The 13,623-nt window shown below is 43.1% G+C and overlaps 2 protein-coding genes across 2 annotated transcripts; one reads left to right on the plus strand and one right to left on the minus strand.

Moving 5' to 3' along the window:
• Positions 1-413: 413 nt before the first annotated feature.
• Positions 414-5,149, minus strand: zmynd19 (zinc finger, MYND-type containing 19). Its single transcript, XM_079290200.1, has 6 exons — positions 4,964-5,149; positions 3,649-3,708; positions 3,437-3,543; positions 3,116-3,256; positions 2,836-3,016; positions 414-2,741 (listed from the first exon to the last, which is right to left on the minus strand). The coding sequence occupies exons 1-6, from the start codon at positions 5,012-5,014 to the stop codon at positions 2,598-2,600; spliced, it is 684 nt and encodes a 227-aa protein (XP_079146326.1). The 5' UTR covers positions 5,015-5,149; the 3' UTR covers positions 414-2,597.
• A 3,141-nt stretch (positions 5,150-8,290) lies between these two features.
• On the plus strand, positions 8,291-13,363 carry bspry (B-box and SPRY domain containing; the record flags this gene model as incomplete). The annotated part of the gene is made up of 6 exons (XM_079289125.1): positions 8,291-8,659; positions 9,262-9,360; positions 11,508-11,738; positions 11,863-11,888; positions 11,994-12,118; positions 12,831-13,363. 6 exons carry the CDS (start codon positions 8,291-8,293, stop codon positions 13,361-13,363), a joined length of 1,383 nt encoding a protein of 460 aa, XP_079145251.1.
• Between the last annotated feature and the right edge of the window lie 260 nt (positions 13,364-13,623).

Consider the following 13,623-nt stretch of genomic DNA (forward strand, 5'->3'; position numbering starts at 1 on the left):
GACACCCTGAATGTTTCATGATACACAGGTGGTCTAGTGGTTAGTGTTGCTGTCCCACAGCCAAATTCAGTCTGTGTTCGATACTTACCTGTGGGTATCTTTTTTCGACATGCTATACGATAACGTTTTTCAACATGCTATAGTATGATTTTGTTCATTACTTTTATAGACATACTGTTAAATGTCAGGCTTCATCACAAGCATTCCAGTTAGAAATCACTCTGGAGCTTTTATTTTGAAATGGGAGGGGGGGGGGGGGGGCTCTAAAGATAAGACCTGAATGACTATGATAGAGAGAGACAGACAGGAGGTCCATGCTGCCAAGTCATGTGTGTATAGGCAGATAGAAGTTTGTAAATGTTAGTTAACCTCTTGTGTGGACAGTTTAAGGATTCCACAAGCTGACTCCAACATATGAGGTTCATTTTATTTATTATCATTTTTACATTGGAAAAGCAACAGTCAGTCAGTTATCCCCCCCCGAACTGTACTTCCATTCACATATTGTAGCTCCTTATTTCTAGGTGACTAATGTTTATATTCTTACAAAACAAAAATATGTCACACGATCTGTACACTCCAAATCACCCCCCTCCCTTCAACCCATCTAAGACAAATACAGCTAACACAGGGAGCCAAATTTTTAGTGCAGTGTTGAAAACCTGTTCGCGCACACATACAAAAAAACAATCAACAAGTCGCATGTATAACTGTGAATTACATGCTGTGTGTCTGGACTCCTCACCTAAGATACAAGAGGACACATTAAGCAGGAGTGCGTTGTAGGTGTAATACAAGGAAGGCAGGCGATTGAGGATCAAAGGTGACTCAGAACAAGTTCATAAAACCACTCTCCAAATAAAATCTACCAATAAGGTGTGGGGGGGGGGGGGGGGGTTTCAAGTTTTACACTCCAAGACATCTCTCGCATTGGAAGATTTTTAGTGACAACGATGGTGTGCAGTATTTTCATGGAAAGCTGGAACACAGAGGACTCGTTCATTGAGGATTAAGAAGAAACAGAACAAGTAACTGGGTCGAAGTGTTCCGCTCTCCTCCCTGCCCACGAAAAAAAGACATAAAAAGGTCCCATATTGTCCACTTTGTTATTTTTAGAACATTTGCCTTCAAATATCACCAGGACAAAAAACATGTTTCACAATCAAATGTTTTAAATAAATATAGCTCCATTGATAGAATTAAAAAGAGAAAGAAAATAAGCCTTAGAGCAAAACTCTCACGCAAGAAACTGAGCACTATCCCCCCCGACACACACGCATACCGTAACCCTGCAGGTGCAAAAAATACAGTTGAAAAGACAGGTGTCTGTCAAAAAACAGAAAACTAAGACTGGAGGGATTTAAACTAGTTGAAACACGAGTGCCAAAACTACAGGTCATAGTACTTTGGTGGAGATAATCATCAGCAAGATACTTTGTGTCTTGAGAACGTGAAATATTGAGATCACAAGGAAGCAGTTTCTTATACCATGACCAACATAACAAGCTTTGTTCATGAGAGATCACGACAAAGTACTGGTATCACCAGGAACAGCTTTTTAAATAACAGAATCGTTTAAAAAGTGGCGATTAAAACGTTGTACCTTGTCTCAAATGACATCAGTCCGATCAAATTGGTCGAAAAATAAATTAACTCGTGGGTCAAGAAAATGTCTAGGAAAAAGATTTTAGCCTTTTATTTGGCAGCTACTTTATTAGAGAACAGTGAACATATTTAACCCATCAATTTAAGATTTAAATATGAAATTTAAAACTGTGTAATATGGCCCCCTTAAGAGAAATGAAATACCGTACATTAACCCGGCCCGTAACCCATGTAGACCATTTCAATGTCCTTCAGTACATAGTGGCAGCACACACACACACACACACACACACACACACACACACGCACGCATACACACTCCCACACTCAATACTGGACACACGCATACACACTCCCACACTCAATACTGGTAGTGTGATTCAATCAGTGAAATCAATTTTGATGTGTGTCGTGGTTGGCTGTGCGGGAGAGTACGACAGGAAAGGGGAGGCGGCTAAGGTGTCGATGACCATGAAGACAGCGGCCGTGTGCAGAGAGGTCAGAGAGGGAGCGATACAGTGAAACGGTCCGTGTCCTGTTGTACTGCAGCCCCCCCCCCCGTATGCACAAACGTCACCACACCCAGCGGCTGGGTGGAGAAACTAAAGTGGATGACGACAACAATCTATATCGTGGTCCAAAGAAGCTGGTCCAGTTCCGTCAACAAGACAACTTTTTTCCCCCTTTCGCATATAAAACCATAGCAGCAGGTCGATCTCGAGGGGCGGAGACCCTCGAGAAAAATGACAAAAATAATAATAATCCCGTTCCCTGTCATCCAGCAAGCAAGCTGTGGAGAGTTACCAGTTCTGGAAAGCGGCAGATGTCTTTTTGCTTTATCCTCCTTCCCCTCCATCTTCTTACCGCCTGAATCCATCCAACAATCAAGCAACCAACATTGTCCTCCGTCGTTAGTCTATCTCTATCTCTCCCTCGCCCCCCCCCCCCCCGCTGTTCTCCCTCCTCCTCTCCCAGGCGAGGATGAAAGCTGATCATCGTTCGGGCTCCGACTCGAGAGCCAGCACCCGCTTGCGCTCGCGACACTGCTTCTTGTGGGCGGGCCAGTCCCTCTGCTGGCACTGGGAGCCACAGTAGCGCGCCACCTGGCAGCGACCGCAGATGTTGAACTCCCGGAGCTGTTGAAAGACGAGGAGCAAGGATCAACGTCTGGTTGGGTTCACGAGGGGGAAAATGTTTAGAACTATAGTTTTAATCTTCCACAGTACATACCCTCCTCTCGATGAGTGAACAGGGAGGATAATGACACTCGTAGTAGGTGCAGGAGCACTCCTCCTCCTCCACCAGCTCCCCGTTAGCGTTGTAGTAGCGTGTGCGGCTCAGCTCCAGATACTGCTCCTCCACAGGGTCCGCCGGTACCTGCTGGATGGCCAGCCAGTACAGAGACTGCTCTCTGGACAGGTAAGGGAAGATGAATCAGCCCGGCTTTGCCTACACACAAAACATACGGCTTGTGCGGTACTCTGTGTCCAGCTCTTAGCTGTAGTCCTACCTCTGTTTGCTGGAGATCTCCTCCGGCTTGGGGCTCCAGCCCACTGGCACCAGTCGCAGGTTGTCTAGCCGGTTGTCCACCGTCACAGAGTTGATGTGGATGACTTGAAAACTCGGGGCAATGCCTCCTCTGTGCTTCTCCCTGTGCCAAGACATACGCATCATGAGTCAAGCAGCCTCTCACCAGTTACAAAACAACTGAGTCAGATGAGACCCACTCATGTAGATGTGTGAGCCTGCATGTTGGCCACTATATGCTCGCCTATGTCTTGAGCCCAGATGCTGCTTATTCCACACCTGATAAAATTATCAAAGTACTTACCAGAGCAGCTCGTGCAAAGGCCTTCCTGCCCAGCGGCCTTTGCCGATGTCGAAAGCGTAGGCGAAGATCTTCGCTCCATTGCCATCCGCATCTACCTCCATGCGTGCCTGGAAGTGACATAATGTAATTTTTTTTAACAAAAAGGCAGCGTCGGAAAAGTGGCATCAGCAATACTTCTCAGGAACACAAAGTTGCAGTTCTTCATAGTTTACCTCAAATGCATAGTTTTCCACAAGCGGTATGTCCTGCTCATCAATCAGTGTGTATTTTGTCTGAAATGAGAGAAAGAATACTTTAACGTCAACAACTGCGACAGATACAGGAGCAGCATTCACAGCCAGTTAAAGACTTCAATCTGTTATCATTTATAGAATAATTTGATAACTTGTCTATGCAGAACCACTTCCTGTTATTCAGCTATCAATAACTCAGTTAAGTTACAAGACAGCATGGCAGAGTAGTTATTAACCGTGTCCAACCTGAGGAATGAATCTGTCCCAAATGGGGCTAGAGTGTATATTTAACTGGTTTGAACGGACTTGCAACGTCAAACATTTCTTCATAAAAGTGGCTTGTTTGCACAAGACAACATTCACAAATGAGCAAAAAACGTTTCGTCAAAAGTTTAATCTCGAAACTCTTTGTTTGTAGATCTTTCAAACACACGTGACAAGATAGCAACACAAGTAGCTCCACGCTGCACTGCGCGTGCCACACAACAGCACAGGGTGGTGTGGTCCACATACCTGAAAGGTCGTAACATGTAATGTGACACTTTGTCTCGATTGCCAGACTATTGTGTAGATCTCAACTGGGTGTGACCTGTAAATAACAAGGAGCACTGCCACCCAGCAGGTGGGCAAACCAATGTGTCTGCACAGTCTTTCCTGAGTGAGTATCTTGTGACACGAGCTTCTTCTTTAACGTCAGTGTAACTCACTATAACGCTCTAACTTAAGCTAAAAAGACGCTGTTTTGGGCTACAGATGTGGAGTAGTGTGCTGTCCAGCCGGTGCTTTGTCACGTTGCACAAAAGAATCAGTTGGTGCATGGCAATGGCTTCCTCATTATCAGACACTTCCACCACGTAATCTAAATAACACAGCTAGCGCTGCACTGCTAGCGGTGCCGCCGACCGTGAGAATGAGAGCACCCACCCGTGGAAAAGAAAGATATTTGTCTTCTACGTTTCAACCAGACACTGGTAACGACACTATAAGGACCCATGTGTTTACTTTTGTGGCTCTATTCCGCCGTTTAACGTAACGGCTAGCTAACGTGACCCGCTACGTGCTAGTTAGCGTTAGCTTCATAGCGACTGTGGACCAGTCTGGCTCGGCCGGCTTCTCTAATCTGTTCAAATTCAGTTCAAATCGGCCAACTCCCGCATCGTCTGACCGGTTGATAATCATAGAAGCTGTTGACTAGCACCGACTCGACACCGCAACCATTTTCCATCGCTTTTTTGTAGTCCCTCGCGGGCCCTCCCCCGGCCGCACATGGCAGCGGTCCTGGGATCCTGCTCACCTTCCCGGCCACACGGCCGAGCCGCACGATCCCGAGCTTGAAATCCGACATCGGAAAGGACGTGATGGTGACAGAGAGAGGGATCCAACCTGAGCTGTATTAAGCCCCTCAGCACCCACTGCGATGCCAGTTTGGGGTTCGTTCTCCCTGGACTCCGAGTCTCTCCGGCAGCACCTCGGTGACACACACCGCTGCTGGCGCAGGAAAGCCGAGCTGTCTGCTGGGGGGTGCGAGGCGGGACGGCGCCGCTAATCACACCATCCAATCAAACGTGACGTTAAGGGTTTTCACGAACGCGACGCGTCCTATCGTGTCGTCAAATAGAAAACGACTATTTGTTCAACGACCGCCTGTTTCTGTTATTACGTCGTTAAACTCTCGTGACCACTTCCAGACATTTTCCCGCGAAATGTTTGATAGCAATGCTTTTACTAAGGATGTATGAAGATAGCTGAGTACTGCTGGATTTACCTTTTGAATTAATATTATTATATGTAATTGTGCATTTTTATAATATTTAATATATTTTACTCTATTATTTATATTATATATAATGTACATTTTACACTCAATATTTTTTTTTTACTCTGTTACTTTGATTGCTTACCTGTATCATAATGCTGCTGTAGTGAACAAATTTCCCCTTGCAGGATTAATAGAGTATCTGTCTGTCCATCTATCCATCTCTCTCTCTATCGCTCTCTCTATCCATGTAACTATTTCCAACTCTGATGCTCAAATGGCAGCACACGGGAGGATGTACCCAATTGCATTCATCACTGTAAATAAAATGCAGGCACGTGATGCAGTGAGCGCACAAGCGTCTTCTTTCCCAACATCTGTCCGGTGATAAAGCATGACTTTCAGTTCAGTGTGTGAGCACCCTCTGGTGATCAGGATCTGTATTACAGAGACTTAGACATTCGTAAAAGTGTAAATTTAGATGAAGAGTTTTAAAAGAACATTTTAAAATTTGATAGAAAAAAATGTCTGAGATGATTTTTATTTGTGACATAAATTATCAGTTTTTGTTATATTTCCCGAGTTTCTGTTGAAATAATTAGTTTCCAGTAATTCTTCATGTTATGAATGTGTTGTTGCTGTCAGGTGAAATACTTTATCTTAATCTATTTTCAGTTTTCTGACTTTTTAGAAACACATGGTTTTCATTCAACACAACAATAATATTTTGATTCATTGGTAAGGTTTCAAAACAAATCTCTCAATATGGCTCAGAACCAGTGATGTTCCAACACTCATTAACTTAATGAATTTAAGTGATTTGAAACAGTAAAGTGTTGATTGAGTGTCAGTAAAAAGCACTAATTTATTTCGCCCACAACAAATTTAGCGCACAGGAATCCCTTGTTTGTTTCATGATGTAAACACATCTTGGGTTTCCTACTTTTTGCCATGACAAAGCAGCTTTTTGTGTCGGAAACAATGGCAGCCCTGTGCCTCTGCTGTTCCCCTTTTTACAAAGTGAAATGTGTAGAACACCACCTTGTCTGAGCCAGAGCACGACTCTCTTCTGTCAATCACTATTCACTTCCTCACAGACATGGATGGAGCTGGGAGGAGTGGCATGTGTGCGTCTTCCTTGTGGAGGTTTGAATTTCTTGAGATTTGATCTCTGTCCGTCCAGCTTTAACAAAAAGTCTTTCATTTAAGATCAGTTTAAAAAGTGATGGGATAGAAAGGATTTCAAAGAGGATAATCAATGCAATGCCTGTTTACTTTCCTTTGATTTAAACCTCTACTCTTCAGGAATATTAAGAACAGAAAACTTGTGTTGTTGGCATCCACCGGTGAAAGATAAGGACATGGGTAGAAAAGGTACGACTAAATTCTAAAATCCAAACAATATGTTGCACCGTGGTGTTGATTTTAAAATGAATAATCACTGGGATGCTGGTTGCAACCAAAGCCAACTGACTGCACAGCCATTTCAAATGAATGGGCCTGATGAGGGAAGACCATGTTTGGAAAAGTACATTTGAGGTTATTTTCTCTGGATTCAAGAGCTTTTCCAGACAGTGGGTGTTCACTGGATTGCTAAACAGAGCCGTCTCTGAGGTGTGTCTGCACCACTGATCCCCACACGTGTGATGACACGGTATCTATCACACCTATATCCACCCTGGAAAATTTGATTGTTCTCACAATGGTATCGAGTAAACATTAGGATGACAAATTAGGATTGCAAATGACAATACGAGGATAGTTTTTGAACAGCAGACTGCTATAGCAAATAAAATGCCAAAAATGGTCCAAAGAATAATCTAGAGTATAAGAAAAAATAATTATGGAAAATAGTGCTTTTAATAATATTGTTTGGTGACATGTTTATCAACTCTCAGTAGAATAGTATTATCTATTTCTCAGTAAAAGCCAGTCAGTCAAATATTGATTTCAGCAAACTTAGATTCCCATTTTTACTTGAATGTTTTCTTTCTTATACATATTTAAATAAGCTGGTTGGATTGAGCCGATACTTTCATTGCCAACTGCTTCTCTGTAATTGTTGTGCACATGACAATAAAGAAGTTTAAATTTGAAACAAATACGATTTTGTCTTGCCTATGTCCTTAATACAATGTATTCTAAACATCATGCAGGAATTCAGGTTCAAATCCTGTGATTTTAATTGTGATATTTAGATAAGCAGCTCTTTAAATTAAAATTGGTTTACATTAAACAATGTAAGCGTTGAAGACAGGCTACCTTTTGTGGTAGTTTAAACTAACACACATCGTTCAAATTAATGTAAGCGTGTACTCTCCACGTTTTCCATGTAACATTTTGCAAATATGTGCATATAGTAAAAACTACCACTTCCCACTGAAATACCTGAAATAGTTCAATACTTAAAGTGGCAATCTTGAAGATTTTCATTGAATCAATGAAATCACTAACTAGGTTCACTGATGAAAGTATTGTTGTATAACATTTTTTCTCCATTGTATACACACACAAGAATGTAACTATGCTCCCAAAAGCTGAAGCTGATGTGGTTGGTCTTCACTTTGGATCACAGCTGCACATTTGAGAAGTTTTAGGGCCGTAAAGACAAATACGGGAAGAGAAACATGAAATTAAGGCAAGCTAAAAAAAAAAGAAGAACATTGTAATATTCATCTTTATTTGACATCATATTTTAACAACTCAAAAGACAAAGCAGAAACCTTTTTTTCTCCTCTCAGCTCTGACCTCCGGTGTCCGTGTTACTTCCGTGTTCAGCTCACCTGTCACACCTGTATTACAGCGCCGTAGGCGACCGAAGGTGCGACTCCAGTTCTGCCGGTGCACCTGTTGCGTTATTGTGCCATGACCGAGGAGCTCGTATCGTGCGCCTTAACATGCCCATCTTCACCGACTGGCTCGGAGAAGACTTCGGGTAGCTTAAAAACGGAGGAGATGGATTTTGATCAGCCTATTTTCTCCGTGTTGAGCGGCGGTGGGAAACGGCACGAGCAGGAGGCGGACACCGCGGAGGCGACCTCACCGGCTGGGACCACCGCCGACTCCGAGTCCGGGATCTTCACTGGTGAATATGAGGTGTGTGTGGAGCATGAAGCTGAGCTCGACTGGTTCTGTGGCACCGAGCAGAAACTCATTTGCTCTCACTGCGCCATCGTGGGTCCCTGCCACGGACACACTGTGACCCCTCTGGTCACCAGAGTAACCGCAGTCAGGGTGAGTGTAGGCCTGTAGGCTTCCTGTATTTGAATGCAACACCTGTTTATTTCTTGTCGAATGTAGTGGCTGAGCTGTGGTAAGATAAAGCTCTGGAAATGTACAAGGCAAATATGTTTTCTTTGCTGAGGATACATGCCGGGTTACAGGTTACTTTCATTTTGTGTGAATGCCTTGTAACGTGTTTATTGTCCCTGTTCTCAACCGTTTGACAGGTTTTTACTCATGTTACCTCACCGTAAAGCTAAATCCTTCTTCTTCTCATTTAAGTTTCTTTTATGGGAGAAAATGTAGATTTTTCCAATTTCAATCACTCACTTTGTTTAGGATTGTAGCTGTTATAAAGCTTATAAGCAATGAGGACTGACTGATAAAGTGTGAAAAACTGTGTTCACATTTTTAACAGCGTGATATGCTTATTTCATAGTTATTTCTTGGGTGTGCCACATTTTGTATGTTGTCTTTCTTGCTGATTGCTCTGCATGGTATTTGTAAAGACAGGATTTTCTTGTTGCGTCTCCAGCTGATGAGGGTTGTGTGCGTGTGTGTGTGTTTGTGTGTGTGTGTGTGTGTGTGTGCGCGTGTGTGTGTATTTTCACCAGAACCAACTGGTGGATGTGTGTGAAAAAATGCAGCTGCAGGCACAGAGGATTGAGAGGTTTATCGACCAGACACTGACAGCCAAAGAGCAAAAGCTTCAGGTGAGAAATACCACTGATCCCCTCCCACTAATGATCACACAGACACACAAAGCCCCAATACTGGTACACATTGCTCAGTGAAGCCCACACTGTTTCACAAGTACATTGTTTTGATGTTGGCTGGCTCGGCTTTATGAAATAATCCCATGTGAGTACATGTGCTTTACGGACATGTGTTGGGAAACTGACGCCTACAATAAGTCTCTTTGCATTAGATCTGCAACGAAGGATTATTTTTAATTGTCAATGCGTCTGTTAGCTATTTCTTCAAGTGTCCGATTTATTGTTAAATCTACAAGAACATAGCAAAAAAGAACACCCCAGCTCTTCTTAAAATTGCTTGTTTGGTTTGAACAGCTGTTCCGAAACCAAAAGTTCCAAAAGAAACCAAAAGTTCCGAAAGACATTCAGTTGACTTTATAACGATATAAAACTGGGAAAAGCTGTGAAGCTGCACTTTTGAGAAGCTGGAACCAGGTTTGCTTTTTGGCTGACAAAGAATTAAATAGATTCTTGGACTAATTGTCTCACCACTTCATTCCATGTGAAACCATGATTGTCACATCAACATGGAGAGGAAATTGTTAAAGAAATCATACAGTGAGAAAGCTCCACTCCACATAGGCTGTTCATTGAAAATGCATGTGCTTTTACATTCGTGTTCATTCACATGTTAAATCATAAAAAGCACAACATAGCATGAAATATCAGTATACGTATATGTTTCCTAAATCTAAATTTGTTTTAATATCAGAGGGTTGTAATTGTGTCTTTTGCACAATTCCCTTGTCTAACAATAATAACAGTGATTTTAGATCTTATTATTCTGAACAAGTACAATTTAGCAGTTGTACATGCATGAGTAAGATAAATAAAAATGGTTAACTCGTCATATATAACTTGCTGATTCAGTCAATTTCTTCCCACCGGGCAACAAAGCAAAGGTTGCCTCTTTCAGTGCAGCCTTAGCCTATTTATTAACCTCCCTGAACACAATGGGTGTCTAAAGGGATCAGATCTACAGACATGGGCGTGTCATTTTCTAGCTTACAAGTTAGCACGCGTATAATCCAACCTCAAACAAATAGCAAAGGCAGGTAAAACAAACACGGTGACCCCTTATCCGAGCAAGAATCGAATGACCAAACCGATACGTGTGTCAACCTAAAACAAACGTACTCCACACTGTGAAAAAACTGCTTTGGGTTAAAAATCTGGTCAGTGAATCTCCGTAGCCATTGGTGTGTTTGTTTATTGTTCATGGCCAAACGTGGGAAGTCAACTGTGTGAAACTCATTAACAACCTCTGGGCTTTTATGGGCGCCCCCCCGTCAAGTGTCTGGCAGCTTGAGAGCAATAGAAACTTGGGCGGTGACACTGTTTGACCCCCATGTTTCCTTAATTTTTGATGAGATACTTTGCTTAAAATCTTAAAACTTCCCGACCAGACCTCTTACTTACTGTAAACTTGCAATAACTGGTATAACAAGTTGTGAACACGACACTTTGTTCACCGGCTAAGTGTGTCTGCTGTTTGATGCTGAGCAGATCACAGTGGGTTGTTGGAGCTTTTTTTTTCACTACCCCGAAAACGACGCTAGTAGAGCGATGAGAGTGAACCAAAGCGGTAAAGTTGTGGACCAGAAGGCTGAACGATGAGCTGAGACTCACTATAAAGCTCTGTGAAACCGATGGGAGCTGCAGGTTCACATGATAATTGCCTCGTTGTAACTTGATTCATTGTCAAAAGAAAGAAATCTGTTTTGGCTTCTTAAATATCAGGACTTCTCTGTGTTTCTATGTCATGGTAAATTGAATATCCGTTGGTTGTGGCTTCATGTTTTTCATCTAATCCTAATTTGAAGATGTCAGTTTGGGCTCTAGGAAAGTGTCACGGTTATTTTGTAGATTAAACGGTTTGTTAAAATAATGTTTTATTGCAAGGTTCAAAGCATATCTGATCATAAACTATGAGGGCATTTGTACATTTGGAAACACAACAACAACAAAGTATAATGGGCTTTAGAAACTTACAAATCACCTTTTGACTACAGTCGTATTGACACAGTATTGATTATGCAACACCATGTAATTTCTCCCCTGTACCACACGTTGTCTTAATGTTCCTTCTTGTCCCTTTGGCGCAGGTAGTGGCGAGCAAGGCGAGGGAGCAGATCTTGGCTCAGGTCAGCGCAGCACGTGAGGCCCTGGAGGAGGAAGAGCAGCGTCTCCTGGAGGAGGTGCAGAAAGAGGAGGAGCGAGTGGAGCAGTGTCTCCTCACCCAGAGGGCCCACTGGAGCCAGGCTTTGTCGAGGCTGACGCAAACGCGCTCCGGCCTGGTGCACACGCTGACACACACTCCCGACGCACAGCTGGTGGTGAGAGATGGGACATGTTGGGGGAAGATTTTTGAACAATAGAGGAACTTGTGTTTGAAATCCAGTAACCAGATAATGAACATAAATTGCCCAAAAGACTCATCACTTTCTTCCTGTCTTTCAGACCAGTGTCCAGGAGATAGCTGACAGGTAATCTTTTAAACATGACATTGCTCGTGGTTCATTTTTTCTTGTTTCGGATACCAGAGAGGTAACGTCTCGTCTTCTCTCGCTGTTTGTGTGTGTTTGTGTCAGGGTGGAGGAGGCCGACGGGGTCGGGGAGCCATGTGACACAGACCAGCTCAACCTGAACCCAGACTGCAGTGACAGCAAGCTGCTGAGAGCTCTGTGGGCCACTGCAGTGCTGCTGGGGCCAAACGGTTAGTCGACTTGTATTCAATCAACGTGACAGATCAAACAGGGTGATTGCATACATCTATCCCGGTAATTAGTATACTTGCAAAACTGGAAGATCCAGAAAGAAATAGTATCTATGCTCCAAACAAAAACTGTACATTTCAATGACAAAAGTGTCTTATATTGGAGTAAAAAGTACCTAAAAATACATTTCCCACTACACTGCATACAAGTATAAAGCCCCATGAGTAAATGTACTTACTTCATTGACTATTTACCGCCGCATCAATTGCTTTCTTTAAAACCTTCATATCTTTATATCATAAATAATGTTGTTTGCATTGGAGAAAAGTGTGCAGATCTTTGACTTTATTTGGTTTTCTGTATTTTTGCACACAGAACCTTCTTGACTTGTCGTAGTGTGCAGTAGTTTGGGAAATATATTGCACATATTGGTGATATACACATTTATCTACGTAGATTATGTTTTGTCCTGATGTATTTTCGCTCCCTGGTTGGAAATAGCAGGATTGTAAAAAGGCCTGGATGCTTTTTTGTGTTATCGAGCAGGAGTTTAAACGAATCTAAACATGGGAGAACATTTCGAGAAAATCCAGGGTTGTTCATGTAAATCTTTAATTCAAGTAAAGAATTGTCAAGCTTCCTCAAAACATGTCTGCTGATAGTGATGCATCAGTGTATGACATTCAATCCATCTTTTTCTTCTTCCCACAGCTTATGGACCATCATCAAAGTTTGATGAGCGCACAGTGAGCCCTCTCCTGTCCCTCTCTGACGACTTATACACTTTGACCTTCTTTCGCAAAAAAGCTCGCCAACTGCAGCTGTACGACCCAGCACGCTTCGACTGTTGGCCCAACGCTCTGGGTTCACTGTCCATGTCCTCTGGCACCCACAGCTGGGTGGTGGATGTGGGTCAGAGTGGCGCCTTTAAGGTGGGGGTCTGCTACACCTCTCTGGAGCGCAAAGGCTCTGGAAACGAGGCCCGACTGGGCCACAACAGCCAGTCTTGGGTGCTGTCTCACTACGACGGGGACTACTCCTTCTGCCACGCGGGGAAGAAGGAGCCCCTGCAGGTGGCGAGGAAACCCCAGAGGATCGGCATGCTGCTGGACTGGCCGAGTCAGACGCTGTTGTTTTATGAGGCGGACTCCAGCACCGTGCTGCACTCTGTCACGCATCACTTCAGCGCCGCGCTGCTGCCGGCGTTTGCCGTGACGGACCGCAGTATCACCATACTGCATTGACACGAAGCACACTGAATGAAAAAACACTAAATGACCTAAACATGTGAAGAAATGCCTTTGTCTAACATGAATATGATCAGCAGCTCAAGATCCTCCATATGCAGTTATGAAAGCCGTCAATTTCTATTTATTTTATTAGCAGCTGCTGATTCTCTCTCTCTTTTACCGTTTTAATGATTCAATAGATTTTGATTTAGAGATAATGAGACAATTTAACTTTATCTGTTGATCATATTATACAGTGGTGCTGTAACAGCATT

Source organism: Melanostigma gelatinosum (genome assembly GCF_949748355.1).
Source record: "Melanostigma gelatinosum genome assembly, chromosome: 18".
Taxonomy (NCBI): Eukaryota; Metazoa; Chordata; class Actinopteri; order Perciformes; family Zoarcidae; genus Melanostigma; species Melanostigma gelatinosum.